Raw genomic sequence first — 16,109 nt, 5'->3', positions numbered from 1 at the left:
TACTAGTGGTGGAACAACCCACCTTATAAGGTGGTCTAACTTCCTCCCAACTTTTCATGTGGGACTAAACTTCCCACCTCTTGCCACTCCCTAGTGAGCTGCCACCAACTTGAGCTCAAACTCACAAGGCCGCCACTATATGAGTTTTGAGATTTATAGGGAAAGCTGAAATTTAGTATGGGCCACTAAAAGTGGGCTCACTGTTTCAACAACTCCCACTATAAGCAGGCTTAAGTCTTTCCATGAATTTGCTTATGTTGGAGAATTAATTGAGCTAACTGGTGATATCAGAAAAACTTAGTGAGAGAAGCAACATGTGATTGGATGGTTAGGAGAGCAGCCCAGGCCACTAAAGTAAATCCCAAGTTTAACACTTTGGTGTCTTACAAAGGCGTAATATTTTTTAGTGTGAGACGATGTTCCCATCGATAATGATTCACTTGTTGATTTCGCCAATCTTAATACCCGCCGGATCAGTTTTTTGGACAGTCTCCCGGATATGCTCTTAGGAGCATATGTGTGTGTGGGCGCGCGTTCATAAGAGTAAATGTATGTATGTATTTGTGACCATATGCTTCTGTACATAGTTTTGCAAAAAAAAACGAGAATTCAAATCCCACACACAAAACTTTGTGCTAAAATTGGTGTTCCATGTTGCTGCAAGCTCACGTAGACCACCCACCAATTTAATTAATCGTGAGGATCGTCATATCGATGATCCGTGTTGTCCAACGGTTCCTCGATGAAGTAAATCGCCAACCAAAATCTTCGTCTTTAACCTCTCATTCTTATGAGTCTGCACTAGAGTCAGAGTTGTCTATCGATGCGCTAGAAGTCACCTGTTTGGTATATGTCGGCTTGAACTTCATAGTGCTGCTACGACGAGGTACTCCTCGATGATTGTTTCTTCGGGGAGGTCGGAGTCGATGTAAAGTGATGATGACGATGCCGGTGGGATATCTCAACGGCAATCCCTGCTTTGGTTGTGTGTGTGGAGCTTGTGTGGATAGCTAGGGTGGTTGTATGCTCCCACACTAGGCCTTGTTTGGTAGTGGGGTATTAGTGGGGATTAGTGGGGATAATTTGGCTGGGGATTGGGTGAATCCCCACCCATCACCCAATCCCCACTAATCCCCAGCCCCACTAATTCCTAATCCCTACTCCTAAAAACTGCCATTTGGCTGGAAGGGATTGCTGCGCAAGGGAAAATTGAACAAAATATTGCAAACCAACATACAGTAGCAAAGATTCAATTTTTAATACATGAAACTATAATTCCAAATACTAAAGTTCACTCAATGCACTAACCCAGATGAAATGGCTTAAGTTAGCAACAAACGCCAGGAGACAGTACAAGCCAACTTGATCAAATCATCAAATAAAAATTAAATAGGTCGAGCAGTATTCGAAAGTTGCTTGAGCACAGTATCATTGTCTATCAGCATGTGCCTGCTACCAGCACACTACAGCTCATCTTGAATCATTGCATCTCCTGCTTTCTCAGCTTCATTCAACACAAAAAAAATTTGAGAGCCTCCACGTCCCTAGATCCTGCAGTATCACCCAGGAGTTGGATTAGGTATTGGCTTAGCAGAATACTGAAAGAAAAGGGATGAAGGGGATCATACAAAAAGGAAAAAAAATACTAAACTTGACATATAAATAATCATTCTATTGTAGAAGTGGCAGTGACTTGCATGTCTGGAACAAAGTGACTACTAATAACAAAGTGACTACAGGGAGTCACAAAGCTACAGGGAGCGGCTAATAACTGAATTCTGGTAGCTACTTCTACTACATGAAGATGAAAATTTGTTCATGCAAAATTAAAATAGTGGATAGATGTGCTGCTAAAATAATGAAAAAGCTACTGGTTGCAGCATTGCAGAACTCAGAGAACCTGAGAGAATTCAGTTTCACCCATGCATTCGTAATCCAATAAAACAAAGGAACTATCATTACACTCCTCCGCTGTATCTTTGCAATCCGTAGTTCACATTCATACCAAAATTACTACTCCTACCGGAGATTCAAATGTACATGTCAATATATGCATAAAAAGCAAGCGCAACACAATAGTCACTACAGGTTCACATGTCACTTTCCTAGTAGCATTGGTGCATCATCGTCCAAGAGAAGAATGTATGTACTTGGTTAGCACAAAAGGAGATGGTTATTTTCTGAATAACACCAACTACAGAACGCTAGCAGGAGTTGAAAGAAAGAATCGACTGTAAACTTCTCCGCTGTAGCATCGCTCCAGGCCAATTCCACACCGATACAAGGAGTAACGCAGCTGATGGACGGATCTGCGCAGCCTCGTTGTATTCCTTCTCCTCGATCGCGTCGCGGACCTCCAGTAGCCGTGAATCCAGTACCCTCCTCTGCTCCTGCACCGATCGGCCGGCATACGCAATAGAGAGGGAGAGAGAGAAGGGAGCTGGGGGGAGGGGGGTTACCACAGAGTAGTGGACTGGAGTACGTCGGGGAACGGCGAGAGGTGATGCCGCCGGTCACCTTCCAAGAACGGCGGGATCCATGAATTCCTTGCCGGTCGCCCCTCGCCGCTTCTCGCGGAGCCGCCGCTCCGCTCCCCTTGCCGCCTCTCGCGGAGCCGCCGCTCCGGTCGGCCGCCTGTCCGGTCGCCGCCTCACCGGCGCCGCCTCACCGTCGCCGCCGCTCTGGTAGGTAGGGTTCGCGCGAGAGGGTTAGGAGAGACGAGAGACGAGACGTGAGCGGGGACGGGGATAAAACGCTAGTATAGGGGTCGGGATATTTTCATAGGCAAAAAGTGGACCTTGGTCGGGAATTTCCGGGGATTGGTGGGGTTTGGCGGGGATTGACTGGGCCAAACCTCTACTACCAAACGACACTCCAGGGATTTGCGGGGATTCGAGGATGGGCGGGGATAATCCCCGCGATTCCCCTCTAATCCGCTAGTACCAAACAAGGCCCTACGGTTGTGTTTCATGATGGTTAGTGAGAGTTTTTTTTACCGTTTTCGGCTGATTTCCTGCTAATAAACCATCCAACTCTCTTTCACTTAATATAGTAAAAGTAAAAAAAGGTCTCTTACGGGAGTGGTGTTTTGAAACATGGGAGCATATGCTCCCTCTATTTTGAAATGCGTCTTACACATATTTTGAATTTCAAAAAAATTGGAACAAACAATTCGCATGTACATCTTCTCGTGCTACACGCTTACAAAGTTGTTTCATAAAAAATTGATTTGTCATGTGACGTGCGTAAAAAGATAAAACTCAGTGCTAAAAATAATGCTTTTCTCTTTTTTTACATAGACCACAAAAAATATTGGTTTTTCGTGAAACTTGATGAATGAACATATATTATGAATATGTACATGTAAATTTTTTTGCTAACTTTTTTCGACATTTTAAAATATAATTTTTTGCTAGAGTGAGCATATGTAGAAGTAACAATAAAAATCCAACCCATAGTGTGGGAGCATACAACCCAAGCGCAGAATTAGAAAGACATTTTCTTTCAACTTCTATTGAGCTTTGCTACACGTACGGGCGTGTTGTGTCGCAAACTCGCAATGCATACTCTACTTACTTCCTGAGAGTGGGGACATCCCCGTTAATGTAGGTTTAGCCAAATGCTACTATAGTAGCCCATAATTTGCGTGCAAATCGAGCCCACATGTCCCCTAATCTATGAACACTCTCCATGAATTTGCTGATGTTGGGGAATTAATTAAGCAGCTGATGATATCGAAAGGATTAGGGACAATTCGGAGCCCACACACGAAACTTTGTTCAATTTAAACACCGGCCACACTCCGATCGTACGTATCAGTAGCTTTGTGTTAAGGATCGATGTGCCATGTTGCTGCAAGCTCACGTAGACCACCCACCAAATTAATTAATCGTGGAGATCGTCAGATCGATGAGCGGCGCTGGCTAACTCTTCGGCGATCAAGCAAATCGCCAACCGAAACCTTCCTTAACCTCTCATTTGTTAGTTTCTTACGAGCCTTAACCCAAATCGTGAAGGGAATTAGGTGCACGGCAGTTTACAGAATATAAGCTGCGGACACGTACAAGAAGGTATCAGGTCAATCATAGTATTGGTCTTCACCCGTGCACAGATCGAGCTTGGAATTAATGGATCGAGTGCATATACATGTACGGGATACAAAAGATAAATCGAATATCCACAACTGAAATTCGCATGACGTGCGTGCGTGATTTGAAAATTCTAGAACCGTGAGAGGGAATCAGTGCATCACATGGTTTCAACTCTCAACAGCCAACAGCTCGAAACAGCAAGCTCGATCAAATCAATCATCCATACGTCCAACCCGAATTAAGATACCTGCCATAAGCTTTAAACAGTTTCCTATGGAGTTTCTGTTCAGAATTTAGAACACATAAACTTCACCGAATTGTGTGCGAGAATTGGACTAGCTATTTGAAGTGTTTCTGCAGAATCAGAAAACAGAAGAGTTGCATGCTAGACAGTTGTTGACTGGATTTTAAGTCAGTGAATCGATTTTAGACGAGATGGGCTTGCAACAATTACTGTAAAGCGTGAAGCAACAGCTAGAGTTTGCATCAGAATCCCTTCGTGAATTCATCATCGCGCAACACTTTATCGAGCAGCATTGGTTGAAGTACACCAAGAATACGTGCACCTCTCAAAACTGTTTGCACATCTCCACCAGCACTACACCCAATTTACACCACCGCCCCGTTCTGCACCACCGATGTCTTCATCGCGAAACAGAAATCTACCGAGGAGCAAAACGCTAAAGAGTTACAGCACGTCAGCACGGCCGGCCACGTAAGCTATACAAGTCACCGAGTCAGAACTCCGACGAGAAGTCCGACGACGACGTGTCCGACCCCGGGGGCGGTGGCTGGTGGAGCTTCTTGAAGTAATCCCTCACGTCGAAACCCTCGCCGGCAGCCGCGGCATCGTCCTCCGCCGGTGGCGGGATGTAGGGCGGCCGTGTCACCTCGGCGAGCATGTCCCACGCCATCCCGGCGAAGAACGGGTGCGCCCGGATCTCGTCGGCGCCGCCGGCGTACCCCAGCCGCCTCGCCGGGTCCCTCTCGAGCAGCCGCGAGATGAGGTCCGTGAGCTCCGGCATCCGGCGCTGGGTGTCCCCTGGGAAGTCGATTTCCATGTGTAGCACGTTCCGGAACGTCTCCTTGCGGTTCTTGCCCTTGAAGGGCGTGCGGCCGAAGGCCATCTCGTAGACGAGCACGCCCACGGCCCACCAGTCGACGTCGAACCCGTGGCCGTAGCCGCTCACCACCTCCGGCGCCACGTACTCCTCCGTGCCCACGAACGAGTACGACTTGCCCCACGCCGCGCCCGAGGAGGCGGCGAACTTCCGGCTGACGGGGGACACGCGCGCCGACTTGGTCTTCTTGGCCAGCTCGAGGGCGGCCCCGTTGCTTCGCATCAGGAACCGGACCAGGTTCTGGAGCTGCTGCTTCGGCGCTGAGGCCGCGGAGGACACGGTGGGCTCGCGCTTGGCGTGGTGGCCAGCTGCGAAGGTGCGCGTCCTGCGGTGGAACACGGGTGGCGCCTGAGGAGGAGGCGACGTCGACGCGGAGGAGGTGGGGACCGGGAGGAGGCGCGAGAGGTCGAAGTCGGTGAGTGTCACGTGGCCGTCAGCGCGGAGGAGCACGTTCTCGGGCTTGAGGTCGCGGTAGACGACGCCGGAGGCGTGGAGGTCGGCGAGTGCCGAGATGGTCTCGGCGATGTAGAAGCGTATGGCGGCCGGGGAGAAGACGCGGTCGGGGAGCGAGTAGCGGAGCTCGTTGAGGTCGCCGCCAGGGCAGTAAGGGACGGCCCAGGCGAGGAGGTCGGGCGTCTCGGCGGTGCCGAGGAGGGACGGGAGGTGCGGGTGCGCGAGGCGGGAGAGCAGGGTCACCTCCCACCGCGCGCGTCGGTCAGCGTCGCGCTTGGACGCACTGGAGCGCTTGTCAAACACCTTGAGAGCGTAGCGGCCGCCGCAGCCGGGACCCGACGGGTCGGCAGCGACGAGGAAGACGGTGCCCATGGCGCCTCGGCCGAGGACGCGCAGAGCGCGCGCACGGTCGAGGTCGACCTCCATGGGCGTTGCCGGCAAGAACGGGGGCGCGCGCGCGTTTGTACGTCGGGAGGAAGGAGTTTGGGCTCTCCTAAGAATAGAGAGAGCGCTCGGGGCAATGGGTGAGAGAGAATCGAGGATGGTTTGGAGACGAGATATAAGACGAGCTAGCAGCAGCCTAGCGGGGGAGGGAAAAAGGTCACAGTGCCCTGCTTAAATTGTCGCTCTCCTCAATCTTTTTTCTTGAAAAAGAAATGGTCGGCAAATTTGGTAATTTGGAAACCAATGAGTAGGCGCCACATTTTAAAAGTTACTCATTTTGTGAAACTGGTGTAGATTAAAGTGAAAATATACAACAAAATAAACAGAGTCAACTCATTTCAAATCAAATCTACAGAATAAACCAAACATCTAAGTCAAAGCTTCAACAAGAATTCAGTTACACATTGCACAAAATACAAAATAGCAGTTGCATCTTTCTAAAATGTGCAACATATGTGCAATCGGAGAGTATCTCTTTGCTAGAAGATAACGGCATATGCAATGGTCGATAAAATCGTCTTATCTTAATTCTGCCACGTAATCTAGATATAGTAATGAAATATGATGTACAATATGTTACTTTCTAGTCTTATCACTAATAACCAGAAATTCTAAATATGTGGTTAGAAAGATCGTGCTAAGAGATCATCTCTTAATGGCATGTGCAATGATTGATAAGACCGTCTTATCTTAACTCTACCATGTATAGATGTAGAAATAGAACATGATGTACAATTGATTACTTTTTAATCTTATCTCTAGTAACCAGAAATTCTAAATATGTGGTGTGAGATCATGCTAAGAGATCATCTCTTAACTAAGGAAACGCAAAAGTTTTTTTTCTAACTTTCTATTTCCACCATCTCAACGTTTACCCTAGATGACACCGTTAAGATATCACCATTGTATACGCCCTAACCTAAAGAAAGTATTTTTAAACATTTTATTTCCTCAGTCTCAACCTTTATCCTACACGACACTGTTAAGTTATCACCATTGTGCATGCCCTAAGAAGCTAACAAATGTGGTAAAATAGACTAGCTGTATTAAAAAATAGCTGATCTGTCCGAAAACAAAAACCAGTCAACTAGTATAGAGCAATTTCCTTGATTCTACCGGTGTTTTCTTTCTTCGTCTTCAGCCTATTTAGGCTAAAATTTCCATGTAACGGCCACATGCATTGAGCACCACATTATAGTCTTGTAAATATGTGCTTCTAGCTCTCCATGGCCATGAAAATCTCATTGGATATATCCTTGAAAATAAATATAAATCACTTTTATTTTATTTTCAAAATGCAAAAAATCTACTAATTTGGACTAAACCCCCCACACTTATTATGGACCGGAGGGAGTATGTGTTTGCTGATGGTAGGATATTTTTGTTGCCACTCCCTATAGCCTTATTTGGATCCAATGATTTTTATCAATTTTTGTTTGTTTGGTTTCCTGTAAATTGTCGCTATTTTTTTCATTTGATAATTTTTATTTTTTAGCAAAATACTTCACAACTAGATGGTTTCTAATATAAGTCGGTTACATATAGGTGGTAATGATGTAAGTGAAGTGATTTGGATCCCCGGATTGGATCTTGAAATTGACGAAGTCACCACAGGCGTCTCGCTGTCGACGGGAACGTCGCCTCCCACTGAATGAATATTCTACCTATATGAGACACACAGATGTCAAACCTGGGGTTTGAACTCTGGTGGGTTGGGGGTACGACCACCCTCCTAACCACCCAGCCTCATGTTGGTTCTCTTCTTTTTTTTGCTATTTTCCTATTGAGCTAACCAAATTTTATCCTTTCTTGGATATTTTTTCCACAACTAAATATAAAAAAGTTCTTCACGGTTCAGCAATAGACCAATACCAAACTGAGCCCAAACAGTTTTGCATGTCAATGGTCAAAATATTACAATTTTGGAAATCAAGTGGGTACAACAAAGACATAATGTCATGTAAATTCCCAGCAGTTGTACCCCACACATGATTAAGACAGAGTAATTCTCATTTCTCAGAGAAAAAGAGTAGTTCCCTTACACGAATGTGACACTCATAATACACGAACCGTACGTAGCCAGCAACAATGTTGTCTTTTGGCGCGACCCTGTAAAAAAAGTAGATAACTACTCCTCTGCGCTAGCTGATGATTATAATAGAGGAACAGACACCGTTGCCGATCCACTAATCCTGCGAGTTGGATGATGACCGATGTAAACAATTCATGTTGCCTTTTTATGTGTTGCATCGTCGCTTGATTGATTATGCAGCAAAGGGGAGTGGGCGTGGAGCTCAAGGAGGGAAAGGCGGGAGTATCCACGTGTGCCAACGAGAATCGAATAAATCCACCCAAGACGAATTCATCAATCATATGACGCAATGGATTGGAAGAAACAACACTGGAGTTTTGATGCAATATCTGGTGTTCGCAGTAATGCGTCTGTTTCTGAAAGATTTGAAGGGGATTCAGTTCTGACTAAATTTCAGCGAGATATCAGTAGATCACCAGGTAATAATGCACGAACAGTGACAGAGTGAAAACTATCGAGCTTGTCACCATCGATCGCGTTAGTTCGATCAGGTCAATGACTAGCTAGGGCTAGTCATTGATGTGATATGTGCGAGTATTCTAGCGTATTACTCAGCTAGACAAGGTGTTAAACTGTTAATCTGCAGCAAAGCATACTTGGATTTTGTTTGATCTTCGGTTGTCTGCTTGCCTAATGCCTAGTAGCTGGACTCTGAAGTCCAAAAATGGGTAGCGGTCGTGACTAGCAGGAGCATCATCAATTCGTGTCATGAGCGATAATCCCAAACGATTCTGTTCTCCCTGGGCTTTGTCTTCCTGCCACAAAACTAATCTTACGGTTCTTCATCGTGATATACGGCTGCATATATAACTCTTCAAGATGTTTTGTTCGAACAATCTTACAGTTAATTTGACTCTACTACGAACTGGAAGCAAGAAGCTCGATCGACAAGGCAGCCAGATGGTATGTGTATTTATGCCTTTTAGATGCTCGCTTGTCTCACAGTGCAGAACTTATTTTTTTCACAATGCTGAACTTAAACAAAACCCTGAAAAACTAACCCTGTCTCGAATCAAGCTAGCTACTGAAGCTACCAGGAAGGAGCACATATACATAACTGAATCGAATAATACGAGTCTATTAGTTTTGTAACCATCACATCTGATCAATCAGCAGTGCATGCTCTCCATTGTTTAGGCTCAAGCATGCATGGTCTGCTTCACTGGTCCTGCTGTCCTTTTTTTTTTTGAATCTCAGCAGGAGAACTGCTGGTTTCATATATAGATGGAGAAAGAACTGTACATGAACACAGGGCGGTGGTGATCCACCGCGAGACGAAGGTCTACTCTCCCCTTACAAGGTGTCTCGCACCGGCGAGCACCCAACTAGAAGCTTCGTCCGTAATAAGTCGGACTAGGCTAGGCACACTCATCTCTTTATTACAGAAAACACGTCTATTCCTTTCCCGCCATATCTCCCAAGCCACCAGAATGGTCAGCGAGGCAGCACGACGGTCAGAGCCTGCCAGGTTGGAGACCGCCCAGGATAGGACTCGATCGTCCCCATCAGGTTGCCGAATGGCTGGGCAGTCAAACAATCCCGCCGTGCGATCCCAGACTTCCCTAGCCCAAGGGCATTCTGCGAAGAGATGCGCCGGGGTCTCGAGGTTTCTTCGGCAAAGAGGACAGAAGTATTGGTTCGGCATCCCAAAACGAAGCAGCCTATCCGCTGTGAAGACCCGGCGCTGCAGCAAAAGCCAGAAGAAGAACTTGCACTTTGGGGGCGCCCAGGCCGGCCAAATATGACGTAGTGGGGACTGTTGGGTCTCTTCGAACTGTAACGCATATGCGGAGGAAGCGGAGTAACTCCCAGACGTGGATTTCCACCGAAAGGTGTCTTCAACATCAGGGTCGACGTTGCAACCTCGCACTATTTGCCGAAGCGAGATGAAGTCGAGCAAAAGGTCTACGGAGATCCTCCCGCGCAGGTCCATGAGCCAGTGGTCATTCTCGAGGGCATCGGCCACCGTCCTGTTCTTACGCCGAGAGACCTCAAAGAGCAAGGGCCACTGTTTCTTAAGTGGTTCCCCGGCCCAACTATCAGCCCAGAAGCTGGATCTCATGCCGTTTCCAATGGTGACCTCGGTCATCGAGGCGAACAAGGCCTGGTCGGCATGCGATGGCTGCTCCAGCAGCCCCGACCAAGGTTTGGCCGCCCCGGTCTTCATTTGCCAAATCCAGCGTAGGCGCAAGGCGTTGTTGAAACGCTTCAAATCCAGAACCCCGAGGCCGCCCAGCTCTCTAGGGCGACAGACGAGCTTCCATGCCACCCTACACTGACCCGGGGTGCAGGCGTCCTTCGCGGCCCAGAGCCATGCACGTCGAAGCTTGTCGATTTGCTCGATCGCCCAAGAGGAGAGAGGGTGCGCCGTCATAATGAACACTGGCAGAGCTGAAAGGACGGCCTTGAGCAGGGTCAGCCGACCCGCTCTGGACATCAGCCGCCCCTTCCAATGCCCAAGCCGTGCCGCAATCTTGTCGATGAGGGGTTGAATGTCGATCTTCCTTAGGCGGCGGAGGGATAGGGGCATGCCCAAGTAGGTGCACGGCAAGGTGGATATCCGCAGCCCAACCGGCTGCAGGAGGTTGTCGATGTTGATGTCGTCGCAGCGTACCGGGATGGCTTGGCTCTTGGAGAGGTTGACCACCAGTCCAGAGACCTCGCCAAACGCCTGCAGAATGGCCTTTGTCATGGAGATCTCGGCAGCCGCCGGCTTGATGAAAAGGGCCACATCGTCAGCGTAGAGGGAACAGCGGATAGATCCCGCTAAGGGTGATAGGAGGCCAGCGTCAGTGGCCATGGCGAATAGGCGGGGCAGGGGCTCCATGGCCAGGATGAACAGGAGCGGGGATAGGGGGTCCCCCTGCCGAAGACCTCTCCGATGGGCGATGCTCGCGCCCTCCTCGCCGTTGAACAACACCCGTGAAGAGGCGGTAGACAGGAAAGCCGCGATCCAGTTCCTCCAGCGTGGCCCAAAGCCGCGCATCCGCAACATATCCAAAAGGTACGTCCAGGAGACAGAATCGAAGGCCTTGGAGATGTCGAGCTTCAGCAAAAGCGAGGGGGTCTTAGAGCGGTGCAGTCTACGAAGAAGGGCCCGGACATAGATGAAGTTGTCCTGAATACAGCGACCCTTAATGAAGGCGCTCTGCTCAATGCCCACAAGGTCGTCGATCCTAGTGGCCAGCCTCGACGCCAGGACCTTCATGAACAGCTTGGAGAAACTGTGCATGAGGCTGATGGGGCGGAAATTCATCCGCTGTGCTGCTGCTGCTTGATCCTCCCGGTGAGCCGCATGTGATGAGAATCATAGATGGGAGTGGAGCTGGAATTATTCTATGCTGACACCTAATCACAGTTTACAAGTTGATAAGTAGGGCTTGTATTGTATTACCACTTGTGCAATTTAGTTGCTGTACATGTCTGCTGCTAGCACTCCCGCTTTAGTGAGGGTTCAAAGTTGCGACAGTACGGTGCAAGTTAATGTATTCGGTAGAGTATGACACCCCTGTGGTTTGCTGAATTCTCGCCCGAATTTCAGTAGCCTTATCCTTAAGCATTTAGTAGTATTTCTTGCATATATGACTTGACTGAAATTAGTCGCCAACATGCTCAACGTTCAGTGAATATAAAGATAAAGTACAGTATGGAGCCCTACATTTCGATCCAGATTCTTTTGGCAAGGGGACTGATGGCGTGTAACTCACACGTTCGTTGGGAACCCCAAGAGGAAGGTATGATGCGCACAGCAGCAAGTTTTCCCTCAGAAAGAAACCAAGGTTTATCGAACCAGGAGGAGCCAAGAAGCACGTTGAAGGTTGATGGCGGCGGGATGTAGTGCGGCGCAACACCAGGGATTCCGGCGCCAACGTGGAACCTGCACAACACAATCCAAAGTACTTTGCCCCAACGAAACAGATGAGGTTGTCAATCTCACCGGCTTGCTGTAACAAAGGATTAACCGTATTGTGTGGAAGATGATTGTTTGCAGAGAAAACAGTAAAAACAAGTATTGCAGCAGATTTGTATTTCAGTATTAAAGAATGGACCGGGGTCCACAGTTCACTAGAGGTGTCTCTCCCATAAGATAAAAGCATGTTGGGTGAACAAATTACAGTCGGGCAATTGATAAATAGAGAGGGTATAACAATGCACATGTCATGATAAGTATAGTGAGATTTAATTGGGCATTACGACAAAGTACATAGACCGCCATCCAACTGCATCTATGCCTAAAAAGTCCACCTTCAGGTTATCGTCCGAACCCCCTCCAGTATTAAGTTGCTAACAACGTACAATTGCATTAAGTATGGTGCGTAATGTAATCAACAACTACATCCCTGGACATAGCGCCAATGTTTTATCACTAGTGGCAACAAGCACAACACAACCTTAGAACTTTCTCACATCGTCCCGGTGTCAATGCAGCATGAACCCACTATCGAGCATAAATACTCCCTCTTCGAGTTAAGAGTAAAAACTTGGCCAGAGCCTCTACTAATAACGGAGAGCATGCAAGATCATAAACAACACATATGTAATAACTTGATAATTAACATAACATGGTATTCTCTATCCATCGGATCCCGACAAACACAACATAGAGTATTACGTATAGATGATCTTGATCATGTTAGGCAGCTCACAAGATCCAACAATGAAGCACAATGAGGAGAAGACAACCATCTAGCTACTCGCTATGGACCCATAGTCCAGGGGTGAACTACTCACTCATCACTCCGGAGGCGACCATGGCGGTGTAGAGTCCTCCGGGAGATGAATCCCCTCTCCGGCAGGGTGCCGGAGGAGATCTCCGTAATCCCCGAGATGGGATTGGCGGCGGCGGCGTCTCCGGGAAGGTTTTCCGTATCGTGGTTCTTCGCCTCGTGGGTTTCGCGACGGAGGCTTTAAGTAGGCGGAAGGGCGAGTCGGAGGGCCGACGAGGGGCCCACACCATAGGGCGGCGCGGCCCCCTCCGGCCGCGTGGCCCTATGGTGGCGGCGCCTCGTCGCCCCACTTCGTATCCCTTTCGGTCTTCCGGAAGGTTCGTGGCAAAATAGGACCCCGGGTCTTGATTTCGTCCAATTCCGAGAATATTTCGTTACTAGGATTTCGAAACCAAAAACAGCGAGAAAACAAAGAATCGGCTCTTCGGCATCTTGTTAATAGGTTAGTTCCGAAAATGCACGAATATGACATAAAGTGTGCATAAAACATGTAGGTATCATCAATAATATGGCATGGAACATAAGAAATTATCGATACGTCGGAGACGTATCGCATCCCCAAGCTTAGTTCTCGCTCGTCCCGAGCGGGTAAAACGATAACAAAGATAATTTCGAAGTGACATGCCATCATAACCTTGATCATACTATTTGTAAACATATGTAATGAATGCAGCGATCAAAACAATGGTAATGTCATGAGTAAACAAGTGAATCATAAAGCAAAGACTTTTCATGAATAGTACTTCAAGACAAGCATCAATAAGTCTTGCATAAGAGTTAACTCATAAAGCAATAAATCAAAGTAAAGGTATTGAAGCAACACAAAGGAAGATTAAGTTTCAGCGGTTGCTTTCAACTTATAACATGTATATCTCATGGATAATTGTCAACATAGAGTAATATAACAAGTGCAATATGCAAGTATGTAGGAATCAATGCATAGTTCACACAAGTGTTTGCTTCTTGAGGTGGAGAGAGATAGGTGAACCGACTCAACATAAAAGTAAAAAGAATGGTCCTTCAAAGTGGAAAGCATCGATTGCTATATTTGTGCTAGAGCTTTTATTTTGAAAACATGAAACAATTTTGTCAACGGTAGTAATAAAGCATATGAGTTATGTAAATTATATCTTACAAGTTGCAAGTCTCATGCATAGTACACTAATAGTGCCCGCACCTTGTCCTAATTAGCTTGGACTACCGGATCATCGCAATACACATGTTTTAACCAAGTGTCACAATGGGGTACCTCCATGCCGCCCGTACAAAGGTCTAAGGAGAAAGCTCGCATTTTGGATTTCTCGCTTTTGATTATTCTCAATTTAGACATCCATACCGGGACAACATGGACAACGGATAATGGACTCCTCTTTAATGCATAAGCATGTGGCAACAATTATTATTCTCATATGAGATTGAGGATATGTGTCCAAAACTGAAACTTCCACCATGAATCATGGCTTTAGTTAGCGGCCCAATGTTCTTCTCTAACAATATGCATGCTCCAACCATAAAGGTGGTAGATCTCTCTTACTTCGTACAAGACGGACATGCATAGCAACTCACATGATATTCAACAAAGAATAGTTGATGGCGTCCCCGTAAGCATGGTTATCGCACAACAAGCAACTTAATAAGAGATAAAGTGCATAAGTACATATTCAATATCACAATAGTTTTTAAGCTATTTGTCCCATGAGCTATATATTGCAAAGGTGAATGATGGAATTTTAAAGGTAGCACTCAAGCAATTTACTTTGGAATGGCGGATAAATACCATGTAGTAGGTAGGTATGGTGGACACAAATGGCATAGTGGTTGGCTCAAGGATTTTGGATGCATGAGAAGTATTCCCTCTCGATACAAGGTTTAGGCTAGCAAGGTTATTTGAAACAAACACAAGGATGAACGGTGCAGCAAAACTCACATAAAAGACATATTGTAAACATTATAAGACTCTACACCGTCTTCCTTGTTGTTCAAAACTCAATACTAGATGTTATCTAGACTCTAGAGAAACCAAATATGCAAACCAAATTAGCAAGCTCTAAGTATTTCTTCATTAATGGGTGCAAAGTATATGATGCAAGAGCTTAAACATGAGCACAACAATTGCCAAGTATCAAATTATCCAAGACATTTTAGAGTTACTACATGTAGCATTTTCCAATTCCAACCATATAACAATTTAGCGAAGAAGAAACTTCGCCATGAATACTATGAGTAGAGCCTAAGGACATACTTGTCCATATGATACAGCGGAGCGTGTCTCTCGCCCATAAAGTGAATGCTAGGATCCATTTTATTCAAACAAAACAAAAAACAAAAACAAACCGACGCTCCAAGCAAAGTGCATAAGATGTGACGGAATAAAAATATAGTTTCAGGGGATTAACCTGATAATGTTGTCGATGAAGAAGGGGATGCCTTAGGCATCCCCAAGCTTAGACGCTTGAGTCTTCTTAGAATATGCAGGGGTGAACCACCGGGGCATCCCCAAGCTTAGAGCTTTCACTCTCCTTGATCATATTGCATCATACTCCTCTCTTGATCCTTGAAAACTTTCTCCACACCAAACTCGAAACAACTCATTAGAGGGTTAGTGCACAATAAAAATTAACATGTTCAGAGGTGACACAATCATTCTTAACACTTCTGAACATTGCATAAAGCTATTGGACATTAATGGATCAAAGAAATTCATCCAACATAGCAAAAGAGGCAATGCGAAATAAAAATGCAGAATCTGTCAAAACAGAACAGTCCGTAAAGATGGATTTTATTAGGGCACCAGACTTGCTCAAATGAAAATGCCCAAATTGAATGAAAGTTGCGTACATATCTGAGGATCATGCACGTAAATTGGCTTAATTTTCTGAGCTACCTACAGGGAGGTAGATCCAGATTCGTGACAAGCAAAGAAATCTGGAACTCGCGCAGTAATCCAAATCTAGTACTTACTTTACTATCAAAGACTTTACTTGGCACAACAAAACTCAAAACTAAGATAAGGAGAGGTTGCTACAGTAGTAAACAACTTCCAAGACTCAAATATAAAACAAAAATACTGTAGTAAAAACATGGGTTGTCTCCCATAAGCGCTTTCTTTAACGCCTTTCAGCTAGGCGCAGAAAGTGTAACTCAAGTGTTATCGTGAGATGGAGCATTGACATTACCTTGG

The 16,109-nt window shown here is 46.2% G+C and overlaps 1 protein-coding gene and 1 long non-coding RNA gene across 2 annotated transcripts; both read right to left on the bottom strand.

The window, feature by feature from the left end:
* Window positions 1–1,206: 1,206 nt before the first annotated feature.
* LOC124677557 lies at window positions 1,207–1,998 on the bottom strand. The gene is made up of 2 exons (XR_006994098.1): window positions 1,901–1,998; window positions 1,207–1,551 (listed from the first exon to the last, which is right to left on the bottom strand). It is a non-coding gene; the product is annotated as an uncharacterized LOC124677557 (long non-coding RNA).
* Window positions 1,999–4,796: 2,798 nt separating this feature from the next.
* Window positions 4,797–6,100, bottom strand: LOC124677546 (serine/threonine-protein kinase UCN-like). The gene has a single exon (XM_047213532.1). It carries the CDS (start codon window positions 6,089–6,091, stop codon window positions 4,829–4,831), a length of 1,263 nt encoding a protein of 420 aa, XP_047069488.1. The 5' UTR covers window positions 6,092–6,100; the 3' UTR covers window positions 4,797–4,828.
* Between the last annotated feature and the right edge of the window lie 10,009 nt (window positions 6,101–16,109).

Source organism: Lolium rigidum, chromosome 1 (genome assembly GCF_022539505.1).
Source record: "Lolium rigidum isolate FL_2022 chromosome 1, APGP_CSIRO_Lrig_0.1, whole genome shotgun sequence".
NCBI classification, from domain to species: Eukaryota; Viridiplantae; Streptophyta; class Magnoliopsida; order Poales; family Poaceae; genus Lolium; species Lolium rigidum.
The sequence above is the reverse complement of the archived record's forward strand: the minus strand, read 5'-3'. Positions and strand labels throughout refer to the sequence as shown.

Bases quoted from the DNA above. Each gene is read 5' to 3' on its own strand.
- LOC124677546 (XM_047213532.1), bottom strand. From the start codon at position 6,091: ATGGAGGTCGACCTCGACCGTGCGCGCGCTCTGCGCGTCCTCGGCCGA.